The 14097-nt window shown below is 34.1% G+C and overlaps 1 protein-coding gene across 9 annotated transcripts in view; it reads left to right on the top strand.

Annotated features, from left to right (window-relative positions):
• ZNF280D (zinc finger protein 280D) overlaps positions 1 to 14097 on the top strand; it is a 93471-nt gene that overhangs the window by 65773 nt on the left and 13601 nt on the right. For all 9 annotated transcript variants that reach the window (XR_005067605.1, XR_005067606.1, XM_037053960.1 and 6 more), the window contains one exon: positions 4425 to 4470. Coding sequence is in view for 7 of the 9 variants with exons in the window: in XM_037053960.1 (XP_036909855.1) it covers positions 4425 to 4470 (46 nt within the window). In the remaining 2 variants the exon portion in view is untranslated. The remainder of the gene's footprint in view (positions 1 to 4424; positions 4471 to 14097) is intronic.

Below are 14097 nucleotides of genomic sequence, written 5' to 3'. Positions count from 1 at the left end.
GTTTCTTATTTGTAAATGTGAATGCTGACTTGTTCTAGAGTTCTGAGGTTCTGTTATTCATTATGGTTATACCTACATGTTCTTTTGAGAAGATAAATTCAGAATGACACATATTCTATCCCTACTAGCAGAAACAAGAATGCTGTTTGACCTTGAGAAAATTAAATTGTTCACATTGTCCTCAGCACATTTAACTGTCTACAGATACTCTTACAATTTACTACATTTTAATAAAAGGAGGTAACTGAGTGAGTGTTTTCAAACTGTTTTATAGAACAAATGTTAATATATAAGTTGTCGGGGAGGGGGCATTTCTGTAGTTAAATAAGTTTTGGAAGTGCAAGTTGAGGTTAAGTAGATTCTTTAATATGGGATTTTGGGGGCCTTTGAATCTAAGAAAATATTTATTTGACCTTGGAGGGGTCATGCTCTGGATGATGATTTTGGGGTTACTTGTATAGAAGTAATGGTTGGGATTGTACCTAAGGATGAAATATACAAAACTGAGCAGCTCTGAATGGTAAATATTTTTAATTGTTTATTTATTTTTTTAAATAAAAAAAATTTTGTATCCACTTGAACTTTCTGTCTTGGTTAATGGCATTACCCTGACTCAAGGCAGGCATTTGGGGGCTCATATTTGCCCTTCTCAGTTACATTTATCCAGTTGGTGCTTAAATTCTGTTAGTTGTACCTTGTTTATCATCTGCCTAAACTTTCTCTTCTCCATGACATTGCTGCTGCTTTACCTCAGACAGGCATTAACTGTCTCTTAATTCGCACTCTGGCTAGAGCCTTTTCTAATACCATCCTTTTTCTGTTGCACAAATCTGATCATACTTTCCTGTGTTAATAGTTCTTCTTAGCATAAACATTTTAGCATGGCAGTCAAGACTTTTCCTGAAGTGGCTCCTGTTGTCTCTTCAATTGTGTCTTCAAATTATTCTTCCTTGTTCCCTACATACCAATCATATGAGATCTCTCAGGGTTTCATATCGTTGCCATCCTATTTTGTATTCCTTTGCCTTTGCTCTGTCTTGAATCCCCTTCCCCGGTGTGGTAACTCTTGGTGCAGGCTAAGTTCACTGTAGTGTCTTCCTGGTCTCCTTGCATCTCACTTTCATAGTGGTTTGGTCCTTTCTTTATAAGCCACTGAGTCATGTAGATGTCTTTTTTCTAGTACTTCTCACAGTTCTATAAACATTTCCTTCAGTGTGTTTCTTTGACAGTGAACTTCTTGAAAGGAAGGACTGTGTCTTAACTTTGGACTGGAACTCTTAGCACACTACCTAAAACATGTGCAACCCAGTATATGATCAGTAATGGTACACTAGATGTTTTACTGTTATTTATTGGTATGATGATTAGTACCTTAAATTTTATTCTGAATGTCTAAATGGAGAGGGTCTTGAGAACTGGTGACTTTACTACTACTGGCTTGTTGTACAGCCTCTTTCCAGCTTTTTTATAGTATGTGTACAAATATTCTTAAGTTGAAAATTAAATTTTGAAAATCAGCATTGAAATTTTTGGCTTTTAAATGTTAATGGAAAGAAAGAATGTGGCCTTCCTGAAATGAATCTGAACATTTTTCTCCTCATAACTACTCTCCCCATCCCATGGTATATTTATAGTGTGAATGAAGCTTCAAAAGAATACACTAAAGTAATTGACCCAAGATATTCATTTTACATGTAGCCTTGAATTGGTCATCTGACCTGGAGAAAAATGCAAGTAGGGACACTTATTTCATTTTAAATTTTAGAGGGAAAGGATTGTTCTTAAGAAATGTAGCAGAAAAATGTATTTCAGCAGGTTTTTTATACAGAAGAAAAATTACTTATTTGCAATCTTGATCTCTAATGATTTGTTTTTGAAATTGATTACCAGTCAGTCCTTCTGCTCTCTTTACATTGAAATCTTAAATAGTATTTGTTTTAATTGCTGTACTATGTTTTTCTATAAAAAAAACTCTTGCAACATTCAAAGGTAAAAAGTGAAATTATGTAATGGCAGGTCGTTAGCTCAGAACTTTGAGCTTAGCAAATTTCACTGTCTTCTGCCAAGCAGTTGAATATCTCAGATGATGACTATTTCAGCAGGTATCTTTAATGAATAAGAATTACAGGTAAAAATATTTTTCCTTCAAGAGTTAATGTATTCATAGTATGTTGTAATTTGTTAATCTTAAAGTATGCTTTTATAGTTATAAAAACATAGTGTACATTTTAGTGATAAATGTGATAATTCAATTCAATTTTATATAGTGTCTAAATTTTTTTAGATTTGTTTTTAAACTTTTTCACTGGTTATTACAATTCTGTTCCTTAAAGACAATACCAGTATGATTAAAGTCCAAACAAAATTGACATCCCTATTTTGATAGGCCTCTTAATGCTAGTTATTTCAATTATTTATTTTATTCTCATTTATCAGTTTCTTAGCCAGTAAAATGAAGAGTAATAAAAACCTTTGTTACTATTTTCCATTGCAGAGATATTATGAAGACTCAATTTCCCCAATTGAAATGTAATAATAGTAACACAAACTTAATAGCTTTCATTTTAATTGCTGCATAAAATAAATTTATTAGAATAGCCATATCTGAAAATGGTTAGCATGATAATATTTTATAAGAATACAAGGTCTTTGGTGACATTTTCCAACAGTGGACTGAAAAGGAAAATGCTCTTACAGAATATTTTTTTATCTATTTTGTGACCAGTTTGTTTCAGTTTTCAGACTGAGTATAAAGTGATTAAATGCTTAGAAATAAAAGCCAAATACAATTTAGAAGCTTATTTTAAAACTTCATTAATCCAGTATTTACTTTTTGTTTCACCACACTAATTTTCATGTTTTCTTACTCCTTTACACATGCTATTCTTAAAACAATTATTTTCCCATATAAAATCATTAAAACAATGACATTGTGCTGTATACTTGACATTATTTCATCTTTATGAATATTATTGTTCACAATTAAATACTTGAGAGAATTATAAATCTTTAACCCAACAATGATTGACTGTGTATTTTTCAATTTTTTGTGCAAGTTTTATTTAATTTGTTTAGTAAATTAGTTCTAATGATTTTAATATACTACCAATATAGTGCTTATGTACACAGTGACATGCTCTATTTTAAATTTTTTGCAATTTTAAGTAATAACAAATATAAATAAGTAACTTTGTACAGTTAAATTATTCATATTTAATAAGGTATTAGTATTTTATAGTCATAACTTTTTGATTTACCCTCAGAATAAGGAAAAGGGGTATTTGCTAATTCCATATTTCAAACAGTATGAGAATAGTTTTTATCATGGTTTACATTGTACCTTACTAGATGTCTTCTTTTGTGTTTATGAAATTTAAGTTATTATAGTTGTTACTAATGTTAAATGTATTAATACATAAGTATAGCTATTAAACCTTCACAGAGTTATGAAACACTCAACTCTGTATTAATGGCATTTCAGATCAGGTAAGCATCCTAATTATGCAGATTAAAATTAACATAAATATATAATATTAGTGCCCTGGCCAGTGAGGGGCAATTGGGTGGAGCATCATCCTATAAGCGAAAGACTGTGGGATCAGTTCAGTCAGGGCATATACCTAGCTTGTGGGTTCAGTCCCCAAGCCAGGCACATGTGGGAGACAGTTACTTGATGTTTTGTTCTCTCCCTCTCTCTCTAAAAAGAATGAGAAATGTCCTCAGGTGAGAATAATATATATATTATATTCTAATGTTATATATATATTCTATATATTCTATATATTAGAATATATATTCTAATAATATATATTCTATACATAATAATATATATTATAGTATATATACTATATATATAATATTAGCACATAATATTTAGTCATCAACATCTGAAAAATATTTTGGAAAAGCTAGCTGTTATATTGGATTGATTTTTTAAAAAGATTTTATAAATGACATGCCTTTCTTAATGTAGTAAGTTATAATTAGTATGGTTTTAGGATTTAAAGTTTAGAAATTGTGTAGTTAATATTTGAACTATGTTTATGAAGATTTTTAAAAGAATATATCCTCCAACATTCTAAATTTCTGATTTTGTCATCTCTAGGTTAATTGTAATAGATACTGAAATGGTATTATCATATTGAATTTCACCATAAACAAAATATGTTCTGTCATTTTTTTAAGTCCTGTAATAGTCAATACTGCTGCATCTTATATATATTAACTATATAGCCTACTTTTATTTTTTAAAGAGTAAATCTTTTTTTGAAACTTTTACCAATGTGTTAAAAGAGGTCATTTACTATTATAGTATAAAATGTACATTAGTTTAAATTTCTGTTTTAATTATTTTAAGCATGCAGAACTGTCTAATATTTTTCCATTGTAATTATAAAATATTCAATACCTATTTTGTTTTCAAGATTAAAAAGTGAAGCTCCCACTAAGGAACAAAAACTGGTGTCTGAGGTAAATTTTGTTTTTATTTTATACCTTAAATGTTTATACAGTAGAAAATATTGTTGGTGTGGTTTTTAAAAAACATTTAATTAATGCATACATCAGTAATTATTGGCATGTTATCAAGAAATAAATTGAGGTTTGGGTTTTATTTTTATTGCCTATAAAAATATCTAATCCTAAGTAAAATTGCAGGGTGGTTTTATTTTGACAAAGACATTATGTATTTCATTGGCCTGTATTTAGTTCATCTAGTAAGTAGGGAAAATAAATTTAATTGATTTTAAAATTCTGAAATCAGTAAAACCTCAAACATTCGGTACATTGGGAAAGTTACCTTTCCAGATGATATAATTTTCTGGGGGCATTTAGACTGTCAAAGATTAAAATAATTTTTTAAGTGGAAATATTTTGGATATATAGTTACTACACTTTAGCTTAAACAGGCATTGTGGCCCTAACTGGTGTGGCTCAGTTGGTTGGGCATCCTCAGGCAAAACAAAATATTTCAGTTCAATTCCAGTTGGTGGCACACACCTGGGATGGCGAGTTTATTCCCTGGTGGGGCGTGCAGCCAATCTGTTTCTCTCTCACGTTGATGTTTCTCTCCCTCTTTTTCTCCCTCCCTTTCCCTTTCTCTAAAAGTAGGTAAATAAAATCTTAAAAATGAAACAGGCACTGTAAATATCACGCTCTATGTTATTATTGAGTTCCCCAAAAAGTCGGTTTGTTTTTTTCCATAATATGGCTTTAGTAGCACTTAGTTGTCTTTAACTCCATTAGGAAAAATTTTGTTAGATTGTATTGTGACATCTGTCATATCAGTGTGCATTTTTTAAAAAGCTTATCAAAATTATTGTGAATTTTTGTGTAGCCATTATAATATTGAAGGTGGAAGAAAGTACACATCATTTTCGGCATATTATGCTGTGTTACTTCAAGAAAGGTAAAAACACAACTGAGATGCAAAAAAAGATTTATGCAGTGTGTAGAGAAGGAGCTGTGGCTGATTATTGAATGTGTCAAAAGTGGTTTGCAAAGTTCCATGCTAGATCTCTCACTGGACGATGCTCCATGGTTGGGTAGACAAGTTGAAGTTGATAGCGATCTAATCAAGACATTGAGAACAATTGACATTATGCCATGTGGGAGAGAACCAAATATTCAAAATATCCAAAGTAATAAAGTTATTGGTGAAAATGAAAAATGTGTCTTTTATTTTACTGGACTTTTTGGTCACCTCAGTATATAAGTGTTAGTTACTTGGCAGTCTAATGAGTGAGAAATTTCTGATTTCTAAATTTAGATTAATTTTGTTCAAGTACTTGCTTTCTTGATGTTAATTTTTTAAATATAGCTTAATACTATTTTTTTCTAAGTATAATAAAGTCAGGTGGGTTTAGCATTTATCTTTTGAATAGCATTTCTGTCTTGCACAGTAAGTGAGACCTAGGCAGAAGTAGCAGCTTTCTTCCAAGTGGCTTTTTATTATACCACAGAAAGTTTTCTTTTGTTTGAAAGCTTTTTAACTATAAATAAATTTCTTTGATAGATATAGGATATATTGGTCCTCTGTTTATTCTTGAGTAGTTTCAGTAGTTTGTGGTTTTTAAGGAATTGGTACTTCATCTGAGATGTGTATAGAGTTGTTTGTGGTACTCCATCATTCCTTTAAATGTCTATGGGTTCTGCAGTGATTAAACCTCTCTTTCATTCCTGATACTGGTAGTTTTAGTGTGTTTTTTTTCTGTTGTTGTCATATACTTCACATAACTTACAAAGAATACAGTTACTGTTTTTGCTTTAGTAAATTATTTTTTAAAAGGTTTTATTTATTCACTTTTAGAGAGGGAAGGGGAAGGAGAAAGAGAGGGAGAGAAACATCAATGTGTGGTTGCCTCTTGCCCAACCCCCACTGGGGACCTGGCCCTCAACCCTTCGATTCCTGACTGGGAATTGAACCAGCACCTTATGCTTCTTAGTCTGGTGGTCAATCCACTGAGCCACACCAGCCAGGGCAGTCAGTTATTTTTAGAGCAATTAACAACTTTAAAAAATAATATTATCTTTACCTTCATTTCTACCGTTTCCATTGTTCTTCATTTCTTTATCTAGCACTTCTTTTCTATGTAGTATCATATTCTTTTGGCCTAAGGAACTTCCCTTGCTGTATTTTGTATAAATTTACTGATAATTTTTCCATACTTTTATCATTAAAAATATTTTTTCATTTTTGAAAGATATTTTTAGTGAGTATAGAAGGATTGACAGTTTCATTTCTTTTAGCAGTTTAAAAGAGTCATTGTCTCTTGGCTTGCATATTTTTATCTTTGTTTCTCTCTCTATATATATATATAGAGAGAGAGAGAGAGAGAGAAAATATGTTGCATTTTTGGTTGTCCTCAAGATTTTATCTTTATTTTCTCTTTAGTTTTTATTAGTTTGAATATGATATGATTAAGTTTGGTTTGTTCACTTGTTTATTTATGTTTATCTATTTTTGTATGCATTTATTTTTTGCATTTATCCTGATTGGTGCTCTGAGCTATTTCTGGGGTTTCAGTTTCACATGTGTTACATCATTTGATGTTAGTCCTTGTTCTTAGATGCCTGTTCTGTGGTTTTCACTTCTCCATCCCCCAACACACACAGTTTTTTTCTTTGTATTTCAGTTTGGGCAATTCATATCTATTGTCATATTAATTTAATTTTCAGTTGTGTCAGGTCTGCTGATAGGCCCATCAAAGGCATTTTCATCTATGTCGTGGTTTTTTTGTTTCACTTTCTAGCATTTGCATTGAATATTGTCCTCCTTTTCCTACCAAAGCATTTAACATATTAATTTTAGTAATTTCAAATTTCTACCCAGTATTTCCAATAGGTGGGTTGTATCTCAATCTGGTTCTGCCAACTTTTTTGTTTCCTAATAGTACATTCCACACCCCAACCTCAGCCCTTTCTTTTCTGTGTGTCATAGTATTTGTTTGAAGGTTATATGTGTAGGACTCAGATAAAAGTATTTATATCTCAAAAATAGGCTTACCTTTCCTTAAGTTAGGTCAGTAGTGTGGGGCTTGAGTCCATGTAGTGGTGAGTTGATCTGGATTTTGATTTTCATGTTGCTGTGGTTACCCTCAATGTACCACAAGGTTCAATTCCTCTGGTATTTATTTGTGCTTGGGGTGGGAGTTATTTTGCTGGAGGTATTTTTCTTAATGTTGTTGCTCCAAACTCAGCTTCAGTCTTTTCCTTTGAGACTGAAGCTTCAGGGGATGTCTGTCTTTCTACACTCTTGTTGCCTTTTCTTCAGCAGTGGTGCTCTTGCCTGTTATTTGAATTTTGCTAGCCCAGTGATGGGTAGTGGTAATGGGGTGATGTTCTCTTATTGGTCTGGTTTAGCCTTATCCTAAGATGGGTCAGTGTTTCTGGGTCTTGAAAATAGTTTTTTTCTTCCATCTCTCAGCCACAATCAGTTCCTGTGCCCAGGGGTTGACATAGTTTGCCTCTCTTTTTTTCCAAATATGTAAAATCATAAACAGTAAAATTTATGAATCTGTTATTTCATAACATCATTATTTTTTCCTGAGACATTCACATTTGACTAGAAATGATCATCAAACTTTTATTTTCCTTTTATTGCTATTTCATCTGTGTCAAGTGAAACCAACCATTTCATATATAAACCAAATTTGTTAAGTTTACTTTTGCTAAAAGAAAACCAGCTTATGTTAAAAATGTAGTAGGCCAGCCCTGGCTGGTGTGGCCCAATGCATTGAGCACTGACTTGTAAACCAAAGGGTCACTGGTTTGATTCCCAGACAGGACACATGTCTGGGTTGCAGGCCAGGTCCCCAGTTGGGGGCATGTGAGAAGCAACCACACATTGATGCTTCCCTCCCTCTCTATCTCCCTCCCTTCCCCTCTCTGTAAAAAATAAGTAAATAAAATCTTGTTTTAGAATGCAGTGGGCCATTAAGTAGGGTTAAAGGAAGCTGTATTCACTGGAAGAAGATATTGCGTATGTTGGTCCAGGCATTTCTTTTAAATATATATGTGATGTTGATAGTCCCTTGTTTAAGTTCACATGTGATATGGTGGATAGCTTGAGTTAATCTTCAAGATTTTTATCAGAGTCATTGTAATGGAGTCAGTGTTGTCATGCCCTGGTAATATTTTATTGTTATCACTATTTAATATGTATAGTTTTTCATTTCCTCTTTAAAAATTAATTCTCATATGCTAGATAGTAATTGGAAAATTGGAATACATATTATAGAGTGACTTCCACAGTCACCCCTATTCTACTACTATGTATATTCTGTACACTGCAGTTCTGTATTGCTTTTATTTCTTAATCTATCATGAGACTCTTCCACTCCAGTGTGATGGTTGGTTAGTTTCATTCTAACTAAGTAGGACATAAGAGAAAGAGTAGATATAGATGCCAATCTCTTTTCTTGCTTCCTTTCTTAGCTTTAAAGAATACTTGATAGGATATTCCAGGAATCATAGTATTGGGAAACAAAGATTAATACAATTATTTTCCTATCCTCATGGTGGTCAGAATCTAGTAGGACAGTTATATATGAGAGAATTATAATACAGTAAGAATAACCACCATATGTCAAGTATTTCAGGTATAGGTGGTATATATCAGGTATAGGATACCGTTACTATGTTTTTATCTCATTTTCTTAATATTCATCCCTCAATACAAGTATACACATAAAAATGCAGATTAGGGGTTTCCTGTTGTTTCATTAATGAAATGGCAAATTAGCTCTAGTCTTTAGTTCTATAAGAAATTCTCCGTAAAGAATTTCTTAAGGTTTTTGTTTTTGTTCTTTTTTGTTTGTTTGCTTTTAATTGGTAACTTCCAGATGCTTAAGAGTTTCAGAAGTTGAAAATTTTTATTTTTTAATAAAAAGTTATGCTAGAATGTTTATCATAAAAGCACTTGTTCATCTGGCACACCCTTTTTCATCAAACTCTTTAGAGGCAGCCATTTTCTGTTTAATTTATTTAAGTATGTATTAATTAAAAATAAATATACTTAAAATTTATACTAAGAATTTTTAAGAACAAATATTGTGGACTTCCGGCCAAGATGGAGGTGCCTCCTCACACAAACAAGTTTAAAGACAACAAAGTTTTAGTAATAAAAACAACCAAAACACAGAAAATTGAACTGTACGGAAGTCCAACAACAATGAACCATTCAGCCAGACCGGTAAAAGGGGCAGAGCCAGCGGCTGGCAGAGCTGGGTTGTGCAGGAAAAGGTGGCCAGACAGACTCAGGTGCACAGGCGGCACTTGGCAGACCCCAGTGAGGGTGCAAGGTGGCTGGCTGACCATGGTCACACATTTGCACACAGATAAACTAGGCAGAGGAGTGAGCAGTGAGACAAATTGCACAGGCTAAGACCCCAGTGACCGGAATTAAAGCCTAAAAGCACCAATTGGAAAAACTTTCTGGGTCAAGGTGCCAGGAGAAGCTCCCAGGCTCACAGAAAGTTTGTTGGAGAGACCCACAGGTTCCTGGAGGGTGCACAAGCCCACACACCCAGGAACCAGCACCAGAAGGGCCAAATTTGCTTGCGGGAAGCAGCAGAGGAGACCGAGATCTGAGAGAGAACAAAGCAAACGCCATTGCCCCTCTCTGACCCCGCCCCCACATGCAGCGGCACAACCCAGCAACCAGGTCACCCCGCCCTGGTGAACACTTAAGGGTTTGCCCCTCATATGTAACAGGCATGAATAGACCAAAACATTTTGACTCAAAAAGAACAGCTCAAAGCCCCAGAGCCAATACATCTAAGCAACCAAGCCAGCCTATCAGATGCACAGTTCAAAATACTGGTGATCAGGATGCTCACAAAACAGTTGATTTTAGTCACAAATTAGAGAAACACATGAAGGCTAAACTAAGTGAAATGAAAGGAAATGCACAGGAAACCAATAGTGATGGAAAGGAAACTGGGACTCAAATCAAGGGAGTGGATCAGAAGGAAGAAAAAAACAACCAAACAGAAAAGAATGAAGAAACAAGAATTCAAAAAATGAGGAGAGGCTTAGGAACCTCCAGGACATCTTTAAACCTGCCAACATCCGAATTATAGGGGTACCAGAAGGGGAAGAGGAACAGCCACAAGTGGAAAACTTATTTGAACAAATAATAAAGGAGAACTTACCCAATCTGGCAAAGGAAATAGACTTCCAGGAAATCCAGGAAGCTCAGAGAGTGCCAAAGAAGTTGGACCCAAGAAGGAACACACCAAGGCACATCATAATTACATTAGCCAAGATAAAAAATGAAGGAGAGAATACTAGAAGCAGCAAGGGATAAGGAGACAGTCACCTGCAAAGGAGTTCCCATCAGACTGTCAGCTGATTTCTCAAAAGAGACCTTACAGACAAGAAGGGGCTGGAAAGAAGTATTTCAAGTCATGAAATCCAAAGACCTACATCCAAGATTGCTCTATCCAGCAAAGCTTTCATTTAGAATGGAAGGGCAGATAAAGTGCTTCTCAGATGAGGTCAAATTCAAGGAATTCATCATCACCAAGCCCTTATTATATGAGATGTTAAAGGGATTTATCTAAGAAAAAGAAGATAAAAAAATATGAACAGTGAAAGGACAGCAAACTCACAGTTATTAACAACCACACCTAAAACAAAAGCAAACGTAGAGGACAGCTAGATCAGGAGTGGAACCATAGAAATGGAAATCACATGGAGTGTTAGCAATAGGGGAGTGGGAGGAGGAGAAGATACAGAGACTAAGTAGCATAGATAGTAGGTAGAAAATAGACAAGGGGAAGGGCAAGAATAGTATGGGAAATACAGAATCTAAAGAAATTCTGATACATGGACATAAACTAAATGGGAGGAATGGTGGGGGAGGGGGTGTGCAGAGTGGAGGGAAATGAAGAGGGGAGAAATGGGACAACTGTAATAGCATAATCAATAAAATATATTTAAAAATTAAAAAAGAACAAATATTACATCTAAGAAACCAAGTGGTATGTTGGTCAGAAGAAAAACAGGTCAATATTTAATCAAAATTACATAGGATAGTAACAAATTTGTCTTGGAAAACACCGTATTCCAGCTTTTTAGGATAATGAAGAAGTCTCCAGTTGATATGTTGGAGTAGAATTAACAAAAATTTAGAGTTAGATGAAGAATTGTAATTGTAATTGTACCAGCTGAGTCTGTCTGATACAACTGTATTTGGAACTTGAGTCTTTTGAAGGCATGTGTCTTCCAGGGGAAGACTTGGACAGTAAGTTGTCATCAGTTTTGTGCAACTTAAGCATTTAGCACAGTAGCAGCTATCTATTGCCCACCTAGCCACACAGCAGGCATCTGCGCACATGTTCATGGAGCTTCTTGTCCACTGCTTATGCAGCTAAAGTGGGCAAAAGGACCCAGTACCCCAAATAATGGGAACCTGTGCTCTTATCACAGATTGTTGCTTGTCACAGAATTGTAGACCAAGATGTAGGTGGTCGTTGTTGTTGCACCTACCCATTGTTACATGCCCCTCCCCTTCCAGCTAAAGTGACTTTCAGGGGATTTAAAGGAACAGTGCACCTTCCCCCTTTATTTTTGCTTTTCCCCTTTTAGGAGTCAGACATTAAAGATTAGGACATTCAAAACTATTGCATCTAGTGAAAATTAGAAAGTGATTACACATACCCAGGTAAAGGCTCAGAAAAGACTAAGAAGACCTTAGTGTTATAACTCAGGCTGATCCTCTGGATAGAGAGAGCCTAAACAACAACAACAAAACAATAAAGAAGAACAACAAATGCTGAAGAATAAGAAAAGTTTGGTTGCCAGAGTTACCACATTATTAGATTCAAATTTCCAGTGTTCAATAAAGTAATCTTAAGACACAAATATGCAAATGTGGCCCATCCAAAGGGAAAAAATTTCAACAGAAACTGTTCCTGTAAAAGACCTAATGGCAGATAATGCTAGACAAATTAAGACAACTGTCTTAAAGGTTCCCAAAGAACAAGAGGAATATGTGGTAAAAGTTAAAACTGGAAAAAAACGGAAATCTTAATAAAGAGAAAACCTAAAAAAAATTGGAGTAGCAAAGTATAATAATCGAACATGAAAATTTCACTAGAGAGATTCAAAGGCAAATTCGAGCAGACATAAGAATCAGCAAACTTGAAGATAGGACAATGGAAATTAATGAATTTGAGGAAGAGAAAGAAAACATTCAAGAAAAATGAACAGAACCTAGGGGAGCTGTTAGACACCATCAAGCAGACCAGTACACACATTGTCGGATACCTAGAAGGAGAAGAGAGAATTGGCCAAGATCATATTTGAAGGAATGAGTGAAAACTTCCCAAAGTTGATGAAAGAAATGAACATAAACATCCAGGAAGCACAATCAGCCTCAAGTAAAATGAACTCAAAAAGTGATCCACACGGAGACAAATTATAATCAAACTTTCCCAAGGTAGTAAATCTTGAAAGCAGCAAGAGAGAAATCAATCACCACATGCAAGGGATCCTAAAGATTTTCAGATTTCTCATCAGGAAGATTGAAGATCAGAAGGAAGTGGGCCAATATATTCACAGTGGTTAAAAAAAAACCAACAGCTTAAGAATCCTATATTTGGCAAGACTGTACTTCAGAAGTGAGGGGGAAAATAAGACCAGTCTCACATAAAACCTGAAGGAATTTGTGATCACTAGACCTGCCCTGCAAGATACACTCAAGGAAGAAACTGCAAGTTGAAATGAAAGGATACTACATGTTAAGTCAAAGCTGTGTGAAGAAATAAAGATCTTGATAAAGGTAAGTCCATAGGCAACTATAAAAGTTAGTATTACTGTAACAATGGTTAACTGTATTTTTGTGTTCTACATGGTTAAAATATGAATATATTTAAAGAAAAAAATTACTAGTGTCAAAGCTAGTTCTACCCTGACTTAGGTTTGTATTTCCAGATCTTGTTTTCTACATAATTTAGGAGACTATTGCATTTAAAGAATTATTAGTTTATATTTTGAGGCACATATTGTATAAAGCTGTAATTTTGTGACATCACCAACTGAAAGGGGTGTGGATGAAGCTGCCAAGGAGCAGTTTTTGTATGGTATTGTTCAAATCAAAGTACACTAACATTATGATATTAAATATAACCCCCATGGTAACCACAAAGAGAATTGCTTATATATGCAATATACACAAAGGGTAATGAGAAAGGAATTTAAACATTTCACTACCACAAAAAATTGAAACCACAAAAGGAGTCAGGAAATAATAATACAGGAAATAAAACCAAAGAAGCTCTAACTGAAAACAAATAGCACAGTGACAGAAGTCCTTTCTTACTAGTAATTAATGTAAATGTTAATGTATTAAAGTCTCCAATTAAAAGACAGGTTAGGAAAAAAACCACAGTCCAACTACATGCTGTCTACAGGAGACTTAATTTGAGATCCAAAGACAAAAATTCAAGTTGAAGGAATGAAAAAGATGTCCTGTGCAAATAGGTAACCAAAAAAGAACAGGGATGGCTTTACTAATATTGTACCAAACTGAGATTAAATCACAGAGAGTTTACAAGTGAAGAAAAGCCATCTTATACACAGGGGTGGGCAAAA

Source organism: Sturnira hondurensis, unplaced genomic scaffold (genome assembly GCF_014824575.4).
Source record: "Sturnira hondurensis isolate 20B ecotype Veracruz unplaced genomic scaffold, ASM1482457v3 Scaffold0008196, whole genome shotgun sequence".
In the NCBI taxonomy this organism is placed as follows: Eukaryota; Metazoa; Chordata; class Mammalia; order Chiroptera; family Phyllostomidae; genus Sturnira; species Sturnira hondurensis.
Note: the sequence above shows the minus strand (reverse complement) of the source record. Positions and strands in the feature narration are given on the sequence as shown.